Genomic DNA, 16,616 nt, shown 5'->3' with positions numbered 1-16,616 from the left:
ATTGGGCTCCATGCTCAGCGCAGTCTGCTTAAGATTCTTTTTCCCTCTCCCTCTGCCCTTCCCCCTCCCTGTGTGTGCACACGCTCTCTCTCTTGCTCTCTCTCTCTCTGTCTTTAAAACAAATCTTTAAAAATAAAAATTAAAAGAAGAGGGGTTGCTGGGTGGCTCAGTCAGTTAAGCATCTGCCTTCCACTTGGGTCATGACCCTGGGGTCCTGGGATTGAGCCTCGTGTCAGGCTCCCTGTTTGGCAGGGAGTCTGCTTCTCTCCCTCTGCCCCTCCTCCCAGTTTGTACATGCTCTCTCTCTCCTCTCTCTCAAATAAATGCAATCTTAAAAAATTTTTTTTAAATTAAAAAAGAAAAAATTACCTAAGAAACAGAAAACATTTCTGTTGAACTTAGTAATAACATTAATTTTTTAAAAAGTTTTTTAAGTTTAAAAGTTTTTAAAAAGATGAGCAATGTGGTACCGGCAAAAGGATAGATATAGAGCTCAGTGGAATAGAATTAAGAGTTCATAAATAAGCCCCTCATATTTACGGTAACTTGATTTTTGACAAAGGTACCAAGATAGTTACATGGGAAAAGAATACTCTTTCAACAACTGATGCTGGGACAACTGAATATTTACATATGGAGACAAACCATAAGAGACTCTTAACTATAGGAAACAAACAAGCCTGCTGGAGGGGAGGGGGGTGGGGAGATGGGGTAACTGGATGATGGGCATTCAGAAGGGCCATAATGTAATGAGCTCTGGGTGTTATATATAACTAATGAATCACTGAACTCCACCTCTGAAACTAGTAATATGCTATATGTTAATTGAATTTAAATAAAATAAAAATAAATTTAAAATAAAATAAAAACCAAAGAAACAAATTGACAGTGAAACAATGCCATAATGATCTAATAAATACATTAGGAATAGCAAGGAATATAGTGTAGACATCTTATAAATGGCTTAGAGGGAAGGGTTGAGAGAACTACACTTACAATAGAAGAAAAACCAAATACATTAAAGTAATTATCAATAATATGATTGATATGGAGGCCAAACAATGCTAATTCCTTAAGTAGGTAACCCAGTAAATAGTATAGACAATATATACAAAGATATAAATGAGAAATTGTTCCTAAAATGAAAAACTGCTTTAACAAATTATAAGCATGCTATATTTTAAGAAAAACTGATACAGAATAATTGACCAAAAGACATAGTCTGAATAAATTACTAGGCTTATATATAAAAGAGATTGCATCATACATCTAGATAAGGAAAAAAACCCAGTGAAGGGAGAAGATCTGATGGATCTCATACTTTCACACAGCAGCTTGGTACACAGGGAAACATAAGAGAACAGTCAGAAGTCTGAGGGAAGGAACATATGAGATGAGATATTGCTCTCAGCCAAGTCACTGTTCAAAAACAAAATCAGCTGACAGATATTACCAAACTTGCAAGAACTGAGAGAATGAAGCACCTATAAGTCCCTTCTTGGGGAAAAAAGAAATCAGCCAACTAACTGATCAATCAAAATAAAGAACTGTTGAAAATGATCTGTGTTAGAAGTCATGAATTTCAGCATTGAGTGTATTGAAATATAGACCTCAGACTAAGGAATGGGAGAATTATGGTTATCCTCAACAACAAGGGCATCAGAGGAGGGGAGATGGGAGGAAGAGTCACCTCATAGCTTATAAAAGGATCAATGAAATTGGTCTCATGTTGAGTCATGTGAATTTACAAATGAAATATAATGTCAGGATTTGCTTCAAAATTCTCCAGACAAAGAAAAAAGAAAGGAAAGGGAGGGGAGTGGGAGAGGAAGGGGGAGAGGGAAAGGGAGAGGGAGGCAAGTGAATATGGTGGTGATTGGTGGTAGGGACATGGATGAGACAAGAACAGTGAAATGCTGATAATTATTGAAGCCAGATAATGGGTACATGGTAGTTTATTATACTGTTCTCCTTACTTTCATGTATTTAAATTAATTTTTTGCATGATAAAAAGTTAAAATGCAATCATAAAGTTGGACTAAATGATTTTTAAAAGCATAATAACTTTAAGCCCATAATCACTTAAAATTATTTTTTAATTAAGAAGCATAATGGGGCTACTGGCTGGCTTAATCAGTAGAGCATTCAACCTTTTTTTCTTTTTTAAGATTTTATTTATTTATTTGACGGAGAGAGACAGTGAGAGAGGGAGCACAAGCAGGGAATGGGAGAGGGAGAAGCAGGCTTCCCGCCGAGCAGGGAGCCTAATGAGGAGCTCGATCCCAGGACCATGGGATCATGACCTGAGCCAAAGGCAGACGCTTAATGACTGAGCCACCTAAGTGCCCCAAGCATGCAACTCTTGATCTTGGGGTCATGAGTTCAAGCCCCACGTTGGGTGCAGAGTGTTTTGTTTTGTTTTGTTTTGTTTTGTTTTGTTTTGTTTTGTTTGAGAGAGTGTGCATGCACATGCAAGTGGGGTGGAGGGGCAGAGGGAGAGAGAGAATTCTAAGCAGGCTCCACACCTAGCATGGAGCCCAATGAGGGTCTCAGTCTCACGACCCTGAAATCATGACCTGGGCCAAAATCAAGAGTCAGACGCCTAACCCACTGAGCCTCCCAGGGGTCCCTGGGGATCATTTTTCTTAAAAAAAATGTTAGTGCCTGTTGGTGATGGTTAAAAGTTGAATAAAGATTTTTTTTTTAAAAAAAGCATCTTGCTTAGAGAGTAGATCTTATCACAAGAAAAAGCATTTTGTAACTTTATGTGGAGACAAATATTAACTAGAATTATTGTGGGGATCATTTCACAGTATATACAAATATCAAATCATTACGTTGTACACCTGAAACTATTATATGTCAATCATACCTCAATTTTTTTTAAAAAACATCTTTTAAGAGCTAATATCTCTTGTAGTAAATCATGATTTATCTGAAATTCAGCAGGTCCTTCAGTTTTACTTCAGTTTTTACTCTCCTTTTCTTCTACTAGGGTTAAATGTAATGAAACTTAACATCTTTATTTTAAAATAGTATAATATATATATCATATATAATAATTTTGATATGTGATATGTAAGTATATATGTGTACATTAATAGAATATATACCATATATTAATGCATAATAGTGTAGTATGTAACAGTATAATATATAATATCACATGGTCCTATCCTTATCAAATCCTTTCTTTCATCCCTCCTTCCATGTTCAATGTGTTTGTGTGCCTAGGAAGAAAGCCAGAAGGATTGCCATCAAAAGTTATTTCTGGATGTGAGATTTGATTTATTGCCTTCTTATTGTTCTTTTCAATACTTCCTGTTTTACATTATTAAAATAATTATTTGTATAATTAGTACCTGTCATTTTTTTATACAAATGATAAAGTCATTACTCTTTAAAAGCTGTATTCAATTAACATTATTGTGTAAGTTTCACCACAGCTCTGCCAATACTGGTAGTTACACATTGTCGGATGCCTCTAGCTGAAGTGGTTAAATATCTTAAGTATGAAATGTAATGACCTGTCTGTGTCTTTGAATCTAGGAAGCATCTATGATTTTTATTTTCTCAAGCAAGGTGGTGGACATTGGTACACATGGACAGAATATATCACCAAAGAGGAGGAACATATCCCAGCTAATGCAAAGGTAAGACAGATATTTGCCATGGAGCTTTGGTTTCTAAAATTACCTAAAATTTCTCCAAGGTGGAGGAATTGACATCAGTTCTGTATTAGCATTTTTAAGAACTTTCTTAAGAAAAAGTTTCAAACATGAGCTGGATCAGCCTTCAAAAGCATGGACTTTAGAATTAGAGAGATGCAGATTCCTTCCTCGGCCTTCACACTCTCTGCCTCAGTTTACTCAACTACACAGTAGCAGAAAAAATACTTAAAGGGTGTTTGCGAGAGTTGAAGGCACTATACATGAACACATGGCACATATGTGCCAGATCCAGGTTGGTTGCTATTTTGATTATTAGCATTGTCATGTGGTCAGTGATCAATGCCAGGTGGTCTTACCTCTCAGACATCTCAGCCAAAAAGGATCATTTTCTTCATACTTGCCAGAGGAAGATTTCCTTGATGAGAATTCTTAGAAAAACAGGTCTGATGAATGGGTTTTCTGGTTAGTCGATGATTCAGCTACAACTCCTGCTCATTTCCTTCTGGAAAATTTGCCCCTGTTTGTAGTATCTGTGGACATACTTTATCTTTCTGGGGGTGACTGCAGATCATTCAGGCCCCAAATGGAGTGGTGGACAGTGGATGGAAAAGTGGGAATATTGACAATCAAGTCAGACAGCTGGCAGGACCCTAGCTGCTCCTGAAGATGGTATGATAAGCAGAGGTGGATGTGTGCTGAATTCAGGACACACTCTGAGGGCTGAGCATTGTGCAGAAGCCCCAAGCACAGAGGTCCAAAAGTTTAATTCTCTTTAAAGAGCTTAGTCACCTGAACTCCAGGGGTTTGAAGTCATGTTGAATTCATGCAAATAAGAGAGTCCAATGCAGAGAAGATTTTAAGTTCTGCTGAAAATTTTCTCCTTGTCAAACAGGTGTTCTAGTCTCTGAAAATAAAAATCTCTGAAACCCAACTTGCTTTAAATTCCATCTTGGTAGCAAAATAAGCATCTTTTGCCTGGCCCTGCATTCAGCACCACTTACCAGCTACATGGTTTTGGACAAGTGAGCCAGTAATTCTCTAGTCTCAGAGGGTTACTGGGAAAACTGCAGAGGATAATATAGGCAAAACTTCCATAGCTCAGCACCTATTAATTCTCTTCCTCTACATTTCAATTCCTGCCCTGTCTGTTCTTTTTCCTTTGAGCAAATTATTTATCAAAAGAAGCCCAGCCTTTTCCTACTAGTACACACAGGGCTGCCATGTGGCACAGACACAGTTGGCACCATTGGCATTATGGTCTAGCTTTGCTTTAGAGGCACCGTTTACATAAATCAGCCTAGACATATAAGGAGATGTCAGCATATGATATACATCTTCCATTCCCTTCTTCTGTTCCCATGGAGGAACCAAATGTGGCCAAATGGTTGATGACAGGGTTTAGGCTCAGAGAAGCCAAGGTAAGGTAAGGTAAGGTATTCTACTCAAAGTAATAGGGATTCCAGGAACCCAAGACCAAGCCCTTAGAATCCATCTGGGGTCTGAATAACAGGAAGGGTATCATAATCCCCATATTGGAAAAAAAAGGTTAAATGGGGGTGGGTCCTAGAACCAAGGAGCTAAGTGTTGGAAAAAGTAGATCAGGAATAAGTGCAGGGAATGGAAGCTGAGGGTTACACCCCACCCTCCAAAGCCAGGCAATAAGATGACATATGGAAAGTGGACCTTGTCTGGGGCAAGGCAGACAAATTGGTTCAGAGCAATGATCTCAGAGGGCAACAGCTATAGACTGGTCCTTAGTGTAATTGGTGTCTATACCATATGTCAGTGGGTAAGACTTTGGAATCAGACAAGCTGAAATTCAAGTTCCTGCATTTCCACTTACTTGCTGTGTTAATTGGGCAAATTGCAAAGAACTATGGACCTCAGTTTCCTCATCTACAAAACAGAGCCAATAATGCCCATCTTGACATGTATGATCTCATTTAATCCTCAGAACAGCTCAGTGACCTGGGTGCCATTATTATCTTGTCTCACAGATGAAGAAACCGGGGCCCCTGGGGAGGTTAAATACTCACTCAAAGTCATAAAGATAGTAAGGATGAACCTGAATGGATAGTAAGTCTGAATGTCAAGACCCAGCCTCCCTAGGCCAATAACAAGACTATCCCATGTCTTTGTGGTACAGGTCTCAGAACTCATCATCTCCACAGTGGAGACAGCAAGGCAGTCCTTCTTCTTGAAAACCTACGTGGACCATGAAATTCCAGTGCTGTTCGTGGGGCCCACAGGCACTGGCAAATCAGCCATTACCAACAATTTCCTTCTCCATCTTCCCAAAAACACCTACCTGCCCAACTTCATCAATTTCTCTGCCCGAACCTCAGCCAATCAGACTCAAGATATCATCATGTCCAAGCTGGATCGGCGGCGGAAGGGCCTGTTTGGGCCTCCAATAGGGAAGAAAGCAGTGGTATTTGTGGGTAAGGCATTAGCCTGAATCTGAACACAATCAACTTGTATGCTGCAGCAAACCAGAATCCCCCACTGTACTGTCCTTTTACTCTAAGAGATAACGTATTTCTGGTTAATATAATTTAGTATTCCTTCCCTCCCCTTTTCTTCCCCATCCTTCTTCCCTTCCTTTCTTCCTCCCACCTTCTTTCCCTCCCCTCTTCCTTCCCTTCCTCTCATCTTTAATTTTGTTTTTCCATTCCTTTCTTCCTTTCATTACCATGTATTTGTTGATCACGGACTATATGTCAGATTTTCAGTAAGTAAGATGTAGTCCAGGTCTTTTTGCCTCAGTTAGGCTCCCAGTTTCTCCTGAGATTAAGATGAGCCTTTGGATCAGGGAAGGTTACCTTGTAGTGAGAATTAGTTCCAGAAGGGTGTTTACCCTCTTGCATCTCCAAAAACAACACTCATTTTGTGATAAATCCCTTGTTCCATTTTGTGTCAGATAAACGTTATTGGTAAATGAAGAAACCTAATAATTGCTAAATAAGTATTTGTGAAATAAGCACATTGAGATTCCCCAGGATTTTACCTGTTTATAAAGCACTTCCTCATTTATTTCATTTGAGCCTGACATCCCTGTGAGGTTATTAACCATCATTATCATTTTACTAGTCTGCTAATTGAGGGAATTGAGGGTCCAGAAGGTTAAATTCTCTGTCAAATATTAAGCAAATTCTGGAGCCATGACCCAAACTCAGGGTTTTTTTGTGACAAATACATTTTATTTTCCACTATCTTACTGCTAACTCATAGGGTCGTCATTTAGTAAAAGTAATGCCCTACTGTTCTGGGTTATCTCGTGTCCTGTCCTTAAAATTCATGCATTGATAGTGAATATTACGTGTACTTATACCCTTGCCCACTAACAGCAGCTTCTTAAAGGCAGAGATCCAATTTTATTTTGTTTTCCCTTTCTTTTCTTCCCTTTCCTCTTTCCTCCAAACTGTTCTCCCTTCCTATTTCTTATGGTATATTCAGAAACAATTTAAGCTTTGTAGCCAAACAGATCTAGGTTCAAATCTCACTTCATAACCCTAGGCATATTGTGATTTAACTTCCATGACCCTAGTTCTTCACCTCTAACATAAAGGTAATACTATCTTCCTTATAAAGTCGTTATTTTGATTAGATGAGATAATATGTATAAAACTCCTGAAATGTTATCTGACACAAACTGGGCATTCAGCCAGTGTTCGTTAGAGAAAAATTAAGAGAGCTTCCATTTTATTGAGTGTCTTCTATGTGCAGTGACTGGGTCACAATATGCTATTGGGGAAAATCAATCCTTGCCCTTGAAAAAGTCACTATCCTTGCCATTTTGATTTTGGTCCACAAAAACCCTAGCTCAAAAGTTTTCTCCCATCGGGGTTTAGTTGTTAGCTGGTGATCGAATTATATACCCTATTGGCTGGGAGTATGACTGTCTTCCTCATCATCATATCCTCAGAAATTAACAAAATATCTAGCACATAGTAGAGAATCAATATATTATGGTTGATGGAATGGGAAAAAAATTAAATGCCTGTTTCTTGATGTCAATCCATGCATCCTTAAAGTCACAATGGGCAGAGATCTCAATGAGGCAGGAGAACCCAGAACCCAGGAAATCCTCTTCCTATGTGGCCAGAATGTCCACTGGCTAAGCCCTGCCTAGAGTGGGAATGGGACAAGCAGGCACAGACTCCCTCATAAAAGAAATAGTTATCTATTGCCTCCTATGTGAGCAAGGGATCCCAAAGACTTACAATATGCGGCCATGCCCTCTTTCCCCAGATGACCTCAACATGCCAGCCAAAGAGGTGTATGGGGCCCAGCCCCCCATTGAGCTCTTGAGGCAATGGATTGACCATGGTTACTGGTTTGACAAGAAGGACACAAACAGGCTGGACATCGTGGATGTGCTGCTTGTGGCAGCCATGGGCCCCCCTGGGGGAGGAAGGAATGACATTACTGGTACGTGAAAGAAAAAGTTGATTCCTCTTCATCATCCAGCAAAGCCAGACCACCTTCATGGATGGAGAGTTGGTACAGGGCATTCTGTCCTGATGGAAGGTGGAGAAAAGTATATTTAGGCTATAGCTGGAAGGGTTTAGGCTAGCTCCAGGGAGTGGAATTTGAAGACTTAGTGTTGGAAGTTGTGTTAAATGGACTTGAAGATGAAAAGAGAATGTGAAAGTCTTTGGCTAGGCCCTGGAGGAACTCTCCATATGAAAAGGAGAGTTCAATGTGGCCAGCATGTGTTCCAGGAGAGAGGCTAGATCAGAGGTTCTCAAGCAGGAATGGTGATGGATTCACCTGTTCTGTTTTTTACAGTTCTTCAGATAGCCAAAGATAGAACAACTAACCCAAAGTGGCTGAACAACAACAAAAAAAAAACCCAAATAAGAGTTCCCCCCATCATCTAACAGTTCAGGAATGCATTTGCTTCAGGTGCAACTGGATTCTTCCAGGATCTGTGTTTTAATTCTGAGATACATCCTTGCTTAAGAAGCTTAATACCATTTCTAGACTTAAGATTCTTTGACCTCACTCTCCCCTCTGACATTTAGCTTTCTTACCTATAAAATTTTCAATAAGGGATAATGGACAGGATGATCTTATTTGATCCATTGTGTACCTAAGAATACAGACTCAAAAATGATCACTACCAAGACATGTACTAGTAAAATTGCTGGACTTTAAAGAAAAGGAAAAAGTCTTCTGGGCATCTAGGCACAAAACAGTACATGACTTTTAAGAGAAATAAAATTAAATCATTTTAAAACTGTTCAACCACAATGCTTTATGCCAGAAGAAAATGAAATGACATATTTAAGATACTCAAGGAAATAAAATGAGAGTCAAGGATTTTATAGCCAGTAAAGCTGACTTTCAGATATAAAAGGAAAACTGTTACCAGAATGCAAGAAGTCAGATTTATTTCCACAAGCCCTTTCTTGGGAACCTACTAGAAAATGGGTTTCACATTATCAAAAGACTGTAAAAAGATAGAACAACTCGTAGTAAGCATTGACTACATGGTTATTTGTTGAACTAAGACTACCTGGGAGAGATTATAATATGTAAAGGCTATAAGACCCAGTGTTGTAGATACAGAACAATTGAAAATGCAGGGGAGATTAGATTAGCAAGTACAAAAAGTTCTAAACTGTTTTCAGTTATCATAATTGGTAGGGGTCCTATATTCTTATTCTAAGAGCTTTGTGCAAAGTAGGATTATACAAACAAGTTATTGTGGAATTTTCTCTTTCCACTGACCCTTGTGTCCTTGAGAACCAGGAGTCTCAGTATGAAAGAAAGGAGATCAAGATGTAACATAGATGAAATTAAGTGAAAGCCCTGTAGTCCTAAATTAGAAATATCAGTAATAACTCATGATGTACTAGGTCTAGGAAATGATAAACAACTCATTAACACTGAGCATGCCTAGCACCCAGATTATTTTGAAATCCAATTTCCTACTAAAAGGAACCACAGCATATCTAGAGCAGAAAATATACCAGATGAACTTGTAACTTCTTGACATACCAGATAATGAGAAAGCTTTCAAAGATTAAATGGTCATGTCAACAGGACTCGGTTGGCAACATAAGGAGGCCCTCACTGGCCAAAGATGGGAAAATTTGAGCTTCAGCAATGATAGCAATTTTAATGGATTGAAATTTATCAAAATATACTTAAATCCATTAGTCTATTATAACAATGATAGTTGGTCATTTTCAGAGGATGGTAAGGAACCAGTTTATTATCTTGAAAACTGATAAATGGAAAGAATCAAACATTTATCCTGACTTTTTTATATGAAATGTACCATTGTATAAGTAAATCCTAGATGAGGGGAAATGTCTCTTTATAAAAATATTCCAGCTAATATATGAAAAAGAGATGATAGAATCAGAATATCACCATTTTACCCTAATGAGTGAATTAATGGAACTAGCCATTGAGCATCTGTAGCTACCAACATCACAAAAGGAGAGATAACATTATGTCTCTAATGAAAGAATATACTATCACCTACCATCTGGCCAGAGATGGAATCTGAGTCTGATCAAATCTCTAAATCCAGCTGCAAATTACTATGAAATACATATAAGAACAGAGGAATAGAATTAACTGCACCATGGGTATGCAATCAGCAAAATCCTAACTGTGGAAACTCTACAGATCAAACAGCCCAGATACTCATCAGACAAAAAAATGAAAGAAAGGGATGGAAAGGCAACCTATTGATTAAAAAGGACTTAAAAGACTTACCAAGTTTTTTTTTTTTAATTGGGAGGATTAAACTCTGGTTTGCAGGAATGAACACTTGGTTGATAAAAGAAATGCAAGACAGCCAATTACTATAAAAGTCAGGATAATAGTAACCTTTGGAGAGAGACAGAAGGCTATGATTGGGATGGGATATGTGGAGGGGCATCTACGAAGAGTTGGGAAAGCTTTATTTTTTGACTTGGACGGTAGACGGAAGGGTGTTGACCTTATGATGATTCACCAAACTTTATATTTGTTTTTCTCTGGGTTTTGTTTTTTTTTTTTTTACATAATAAAATGCTTTTTAAAAACAGATATGCAAACAAATTTATAGAAAAAGAAAATAGGTTATTCGTTGCCAAGGGCTCTAAGGAAATGGAGAATGACTGCTAATGGGTACAAAATTTCTTTCTAAGGTGATTAAAATGTTCTAAAATTGATTGTGGTGTTGGTTTCACAATTAAAATATTAAAAAATGATTGAATTGTGTACTTTAAATGGGTGAATTGTATAGTATGTGAATTATATCTTAATAAAGCTGATATATATAAATATAAATATATATATAGAGAGAGATCTAACATTAGACAGGTAGGTAAAGTTAGATATAGGTAGATATGTAAGGATACCAAATTAACAGTAGTTAATTGGGGGAAGAATGGATTTGGTATGTGCGAGGTAAGTCAAAGATGATGCTCACTTTCTATAAAAGTATTTCTGAATTGACTATTTTACAATGATCACATATTGCCTTCACTTTTAAAAACAATCTCGAACACTAGTTAAGTGCCGTTAATAGGATTTCTGCAATCATGGAGATGTTCTATATTTGCATTATGTGATACAACAGCTAGCCACTAGCCACCTGATACTCTTGTGCACTTGAAATGTGGCTAGTGAGACTAAGGAAATTATTTTTTAATTTAATATTAAGTAGGTCTAAATAGCCATATGTGGTTAGAGGCTGTCATATTGGATAGCCCAGCTCTAGAACAATAAGGCAGAGGAAAACATACTCTTTCATATCCCAGGATCACAAGGCCCAGGGGCTAGGTGTGAATGTGTGTGTTTTCCAGGACGATTCACTCGCCATCTAAATATTCTTTCCATCAATGCCTTTGAGGATGACATTTTAACCAAGATTTTCAGTTCAATTGCTGACTGGCACTTTGGGAAAGGATTTGACGTGATGTTCTTAAGGTAAGAGGTTCCTGTGTCTCCCACAGTATTGGCCCCGATCCTCAGTTCTGGCCCCTTCTTGATGAATCTGCCGTTCCCTTCCTCCCAAGGTATGGAAAGATGCTGGTACAAGCTACTATGACAATCTATAAAGCCGCAGTGGAGAATTTCTTGCCAACTCCCTCCAAGTCTCATTACGTCTTTAACTTACGAGACTTTTCACGGGTTATCCAAGGGGTACTGCTCTGCCCTCACACCCACCTACAGGTCAGACACTATCATTTCTGTTATCGAGTTCATTCAGCAATATCCTTGGCTACATGGAATAAACAGTATAATAGTAATAGCTAAATTTTATTAAGCATTTATCGCTGCTAGGGATTGTGCTAAGTATTTTATAAACATTATCTTGTTTAATATAACTCAATCAACCCCAGGATTTAGAAAGAGAGCTGTCACCTCAGGTACCACCTTCCATTCATACAAATAATTAACTATGGATTTTCAGGATGTGGAAAAATTTATCCGGCTTTGGATCCATGAGGTTTATCGGGTCTTCTATGACCGTCTGATTGACCATGAGGACAGACAGGTCTTCTTCAACATAGTAAAGGAAACCACATCCAATTGCTTCAAGCAGACAATGGAGAAGGTAAGCCAGATCCTATGAGCATTTGGCCTCAGAAATGGTCCCAAATATTTAACTATGTTAGCCTCAGATTTCAAGTTTCCTTCCTAGCGGAGACTCAAACCTCTGCTTTCTGAATCTCAGGAAATGGGATTGAGTCATCTAGTCACTTGATTTGATGATATTATACTTGGCCCAATTTTGTTTCACTTCCTTGATAACATATACATTTGTATCCATTCAAAGTGGTTTATGATCTGATGTAATTGTTTATAATTAACTTAAAATACATTTTTAAGGTTAATTAATTTGTGAGTTGAGAAATGAACTGTGAAATTTTTATGGTTTGATTGAGGCCCTGGTAAAGCCCAAGTAGAAGAGTGCCATGTTTCCCATTTGTAAATACTTTCTTTCCCCCTTTGATGTAAGAAAAGTTGTTTTAAGCCTATGTGTTTACATCATCTAGTTGTACCTCTATTTTTAAGAAGCTGTGATTTCTCCACAGAAAAATTGCAGGTGTTTCATGTTGCATTCAGAGGCCCAGTGCAGAAGCACTACCAGGTTCTAATATCAGGAAGAGAAAGCATCTAGAACATTCCTACTCTAGCCACAGAGTGGGGACCATGGGTAGCACCTGTACCTTTGTTTGGTGAAGGAGCAAACACATAAAAAAATTGGTACCATCCTTGGACCACCACTAGGATCTCACAGTCTGACCACCGACATTTTAACCATTTGGCAAACAGATTGACTCTGACTTTCATGCTTTTTTTCTGTAATGCCCTTTCATCATAGTCTTTACACCCATCAGATCCAAATACTAAGTTATTAAAAAAAAATTATTAATGAACCCTCACTTTGGAGAATATGTTCAGAGGAAACAAGCATATCTCTTGTTCCCTCCCTCTATACCTCCCACTGCCATCTTGGTTGGGCCATCGGTGGAGTGCCTGGCTGAGATTTATCTTTCCCACAGGTCCTTATTCACCTGTCACCCACCGGAAAGATTGTTGATGATAATATCCGTAGCCTCTTCTTTGGAGATTTCTTCAAGCCAGAAAGTGACCAAAAAATCTATGATGAAATCACTGACCTGAAACAGCTCACAGTGGTCATGGAGTACTACCTGGAGGAGTTCAACAATATCAGCAAGGCCCCCATGTCCTTGGTCATGTTCAGGTTTGCCATTGAGCACATCTCCAGGATCTGCAGGGTCCTGAAGCAGGACAAAGGCCACTTGCTCCTGGTGGGCATCGGGGGCAGTGGGCGGCAGAGTGCCAGCAAACTGTCCACATTCATGAACTCATATGAGCTGTACCAGATTGAGATCACCAAGAACTACTCAAGCCATGACTGGCGGGAGGACCTGAAAAAGATCATGCTGCAGGTTGGAGTGGCCACCAAGAGTACCGTGTTCCTCTTTGCTGATAACCAGATCAAGGACGAATCTTACATCGAGGACATCAACATGCTTCTGAATACAGGGGACGTGCCCAACATCTTCCCAGCTGACGAGAAGGCTGACCTTGTAGAGAAAATGCAAATGGCAGCCAGAACAGAAGGCGAGAAGATCGAAGTCACTCCTCTTTCTATGTATAACTACTTTATTGACAGGGTGAAGAAGAACCTTCACATTGTCCTTGGTAAGAAGAAGCAAACTCAGTCTGTCCCTTTCCTCTGGAGTGCCTTAAACCCTAAACTCAGTCCTCTTACAGTGGTCCAAGGATAGATCTAGCCATGGCACTCATCCAGGGGTTTATGCCTGAATTCCTGTGGAAAATGACCCTCCCCTAAACCACTATTTTAAAACTATTCCACTCTTCTCAATTCTTTTTTTTTTTTTAAGATTCATTTATCCATTCCAGAGAGGGAGGGAGAGAGCAGAAAGAGGGGCAGATAGAGAAGGAGAGAGAGAATCTACAGCAGACTCCTCACTGAGTACTGCACCCAAAGCAGGGCTCCATCTCATGACCCTGAGATCATGACCTGGGCTAATATCAAGAGTTGTATGACTAACAGACTGAGCCACCCAGGCGCCCTTTTTTTTTTTTTTTTAATTTTACCTAGTTAACATACAGTGCAACATTGGTTTCTGGAGTAGAACAACACCCAATGCTCATCACAAGTGCCCTCCTTAATACCCATAACCCATCTAGCCCATCCCCCCATACTCTCCTCACGTCTGGAGTTCTTCTCTCTGTGAATGACATCCCCAATCTATCCAGAAACCTAGTGGTGATATTTAATACTTTTCTCTCATGTTACCATGTCCGGTCAATTTTTACTTCCTTGCTTTCTCTTATAACCACCCATTTATGTCCATCCCCACCACCTTTGCATTAGCTAAATTGCCATCATCTTGCCCAGCCTCACCTCTGCAACCTTCTAACTATTCTCTCTATGCCCACTCTTGTCCATTCCATACCTTTCTGTTCCATTGACTCAGGATGGGGTTTTTTTTTTTTTTGCATGTATTGCAAATGTGATCATTGTGTATACACATACACACACACACACATACACGTACACATTTAATATGTTTTCTATCAGGATAAATGCCAAAATTCCTAATCTATGGTTTTATAAGGTCACTTGCCATACTGTCCCCTTTATTCTCTCCACTCTCCTCTCAAACCAAGCTTCCCGTTCTCCCTCTGTTCTTTAGCCGCAATGACCTCCTCATACTTCCACCTGCGCACCATGCTTCCTCCTACCACATTGAGCCTAAATAAAAAATGTATGGGATTTAGCCAAAATTTGTGCTTGGATGGAGATGGGGTCGAAACAAGCTGATGGCCCCCACTCAACTTCCATAAGTAACTATGTATGGGGCATCTGTGGCTCTTTTATGTCTGAGTCAGCACATAAGGGTCAAAGCAAGAGGATCAAAGGGCACAAACCATGCTGGCTAAGTGATGCAAAAGATCTGGAAAGGAGAACAATGGGCACGGGAGACCAGTCAGAAGGCTATTATAATATACTGAATTCCCATCACAAAGTTGGATGAAAATATCCTATGATTCCCCTGTGCTTCCCAGGCATTCATCATAACTATTCCTGTTACTCCCCTGGAGTACCAACAGGAAACCAACCTCTTACCCACCAGAATCCTTGGAAAGAACTGCCTGCCTCCTTGCCTTGGAGGAAGGAAACTAACCAAGTCTGCTTTTCATTAGCCATGAGCCCAATTGGGGATGCCTTCCGGAACCGCCTGCGGATGTTTCCTTCACTAATCAATTGCTGTACAATTGATTGGTTCCAGTCCTGGCCCACAGATGCCCTGGAGTTGGTAGCCAACAAATTTCTAGAAGATGTGGAGCTTGATGACAGTATTCGGATAGAGTAAGCATTAGCTGCATTTTAGTATCCTAACCAAATATTCCAAATTGGAAATCCAGATATTGGCTGTATTGTTATTATTGTTTTAAGATTTCTCAATTTCTGTATAGAAAATCACATTTAGTTAGATATTTAATAAAACACCTTTGCTGAAAAAAAAATGAAATTTTGTTGTTTAGAATTGTCCTGGAGATGCACTGTTGTCATAGCTATAAGAATCTAGCTCTAATAATATAGCTATTTCAATGGTTTTAGAACATACATTCTCAGTAGGGGTGACATTGGTGCCAAGGGGATGAAAATTGGCTATTATGAGGATGGAAAAAAAAGTAGTCTTTTATGTATAAAGCACAGATATACAAAAACAACCCCCAAAACACGCTTAATTTTAGCTAGAGTAAAGGAAGCGATTAAGAATGTTGACCTTCCTGTGTGCCCCATGAAGGCAGTGTCATCTGCTTTGTCTGACTCTATATCCTTAGTGTCTAGCAGGTGCCTGGTACATAGTAATTCAGTTACTGTTTATTAAATGAATGAATGGAAAATGAAGAAGTAGGTAGGGGTCAGAATATTAATGGCTATAAATTCCATTTTAAGAACTTTGAACTTTATGCTCTCAGCCAGAAGACCCTTAGCTTGAGTCCATAGGCTCATGAACAGAATTCAGAGGATCAGTTAATGTGAACGGAGAAAAATTATGTGTTCTTTTTCACTGACATCCAACTGGTATTTTGAATTTCTTTCAATAATGAATGTAGGCAGTAAATCCCAGTAGGATTAACAGGACTTGTTACCAAGAGGAATCACAGTTGTGTGTGTTTTTTTAATAACCCACTCAGTCATCATAGATATGTCAGTATATCATTCTCTTCCAAGTTGTGGTAGGTTTTAGACCTGTTGCCGAATCTTGTTATTTAATGTAGAAGTCAGCAAAGCATGAGCCACTGGCCAAGTCCAGTTCACAGCTTGTTGGTTTTTTTTATTTTAATGTTTTTTTATTATATTATGTTAGTCACCGTACAGTACATCCCCGGTTTCCGATGTACAGCTTATTTTTATAAATA

At 39.0% G+C, this 16,616-nt stretch overlaps 1 protein-coding gene across 1 annotated transcript in view; it reads left to right on the top strand.

Moving 5' to 3' along the window:
* DNAH3 (dynein axonemal heavy chain 3) overlaps positions 1-16,616 on the top strand; it is a 168,412-nt gene that overhangs the window by 115,553 nt on the left and 36,243 nt on the right. The window contains exons 45-52 of the mRNA XM_044390223.3: positions 3,550-3,653; positions 5,818-6,112; positions 7,923-8,102; positions 11,483-11,606; positions 11,696-11,852; positions 12,094-12,237; positions 13,190-13,856; positions 15,390-15,555. Coding sequence (XP_044246158.1) covers positions 3,550-3,653; positions 5,818-6,112; positions 7,923-8,102; positions 11,483-11,606; positions 11,696-11,852; positions 12,094-12,237; positions 13,190-13,856; positions 15,390-15,555 — 1,837 coding nt within the window. The remainder of the gene's footprint in view (positions 1-3,549; positions 3,654-5,817; positions 6,113-7,922; positions 8,103-11,482; positions 11,607-11,695; positions 11,853-12,093; positions 12,238-13,189; positions 13,857-15,389; positions 15,556-16,616) is intronic.

This window comes from Ursus arctos, unplaced genomic scaffold (genome assembly GCF_023065955.2).
Source record: "Ursus arctos isolate Adak ecotype North America unplaced genomic scaffold, UrsArc2.0 scaffold_2, whole genome shotgun sequence".
NCBI lineage: Eukaryota > Metazoa > Chordata > Mammalia > Carnivora > Ursidae > Ursus > Ursus arctos.
This window is presented reverse-complemented; position numbering and strand designations above follow the sequence as displayed.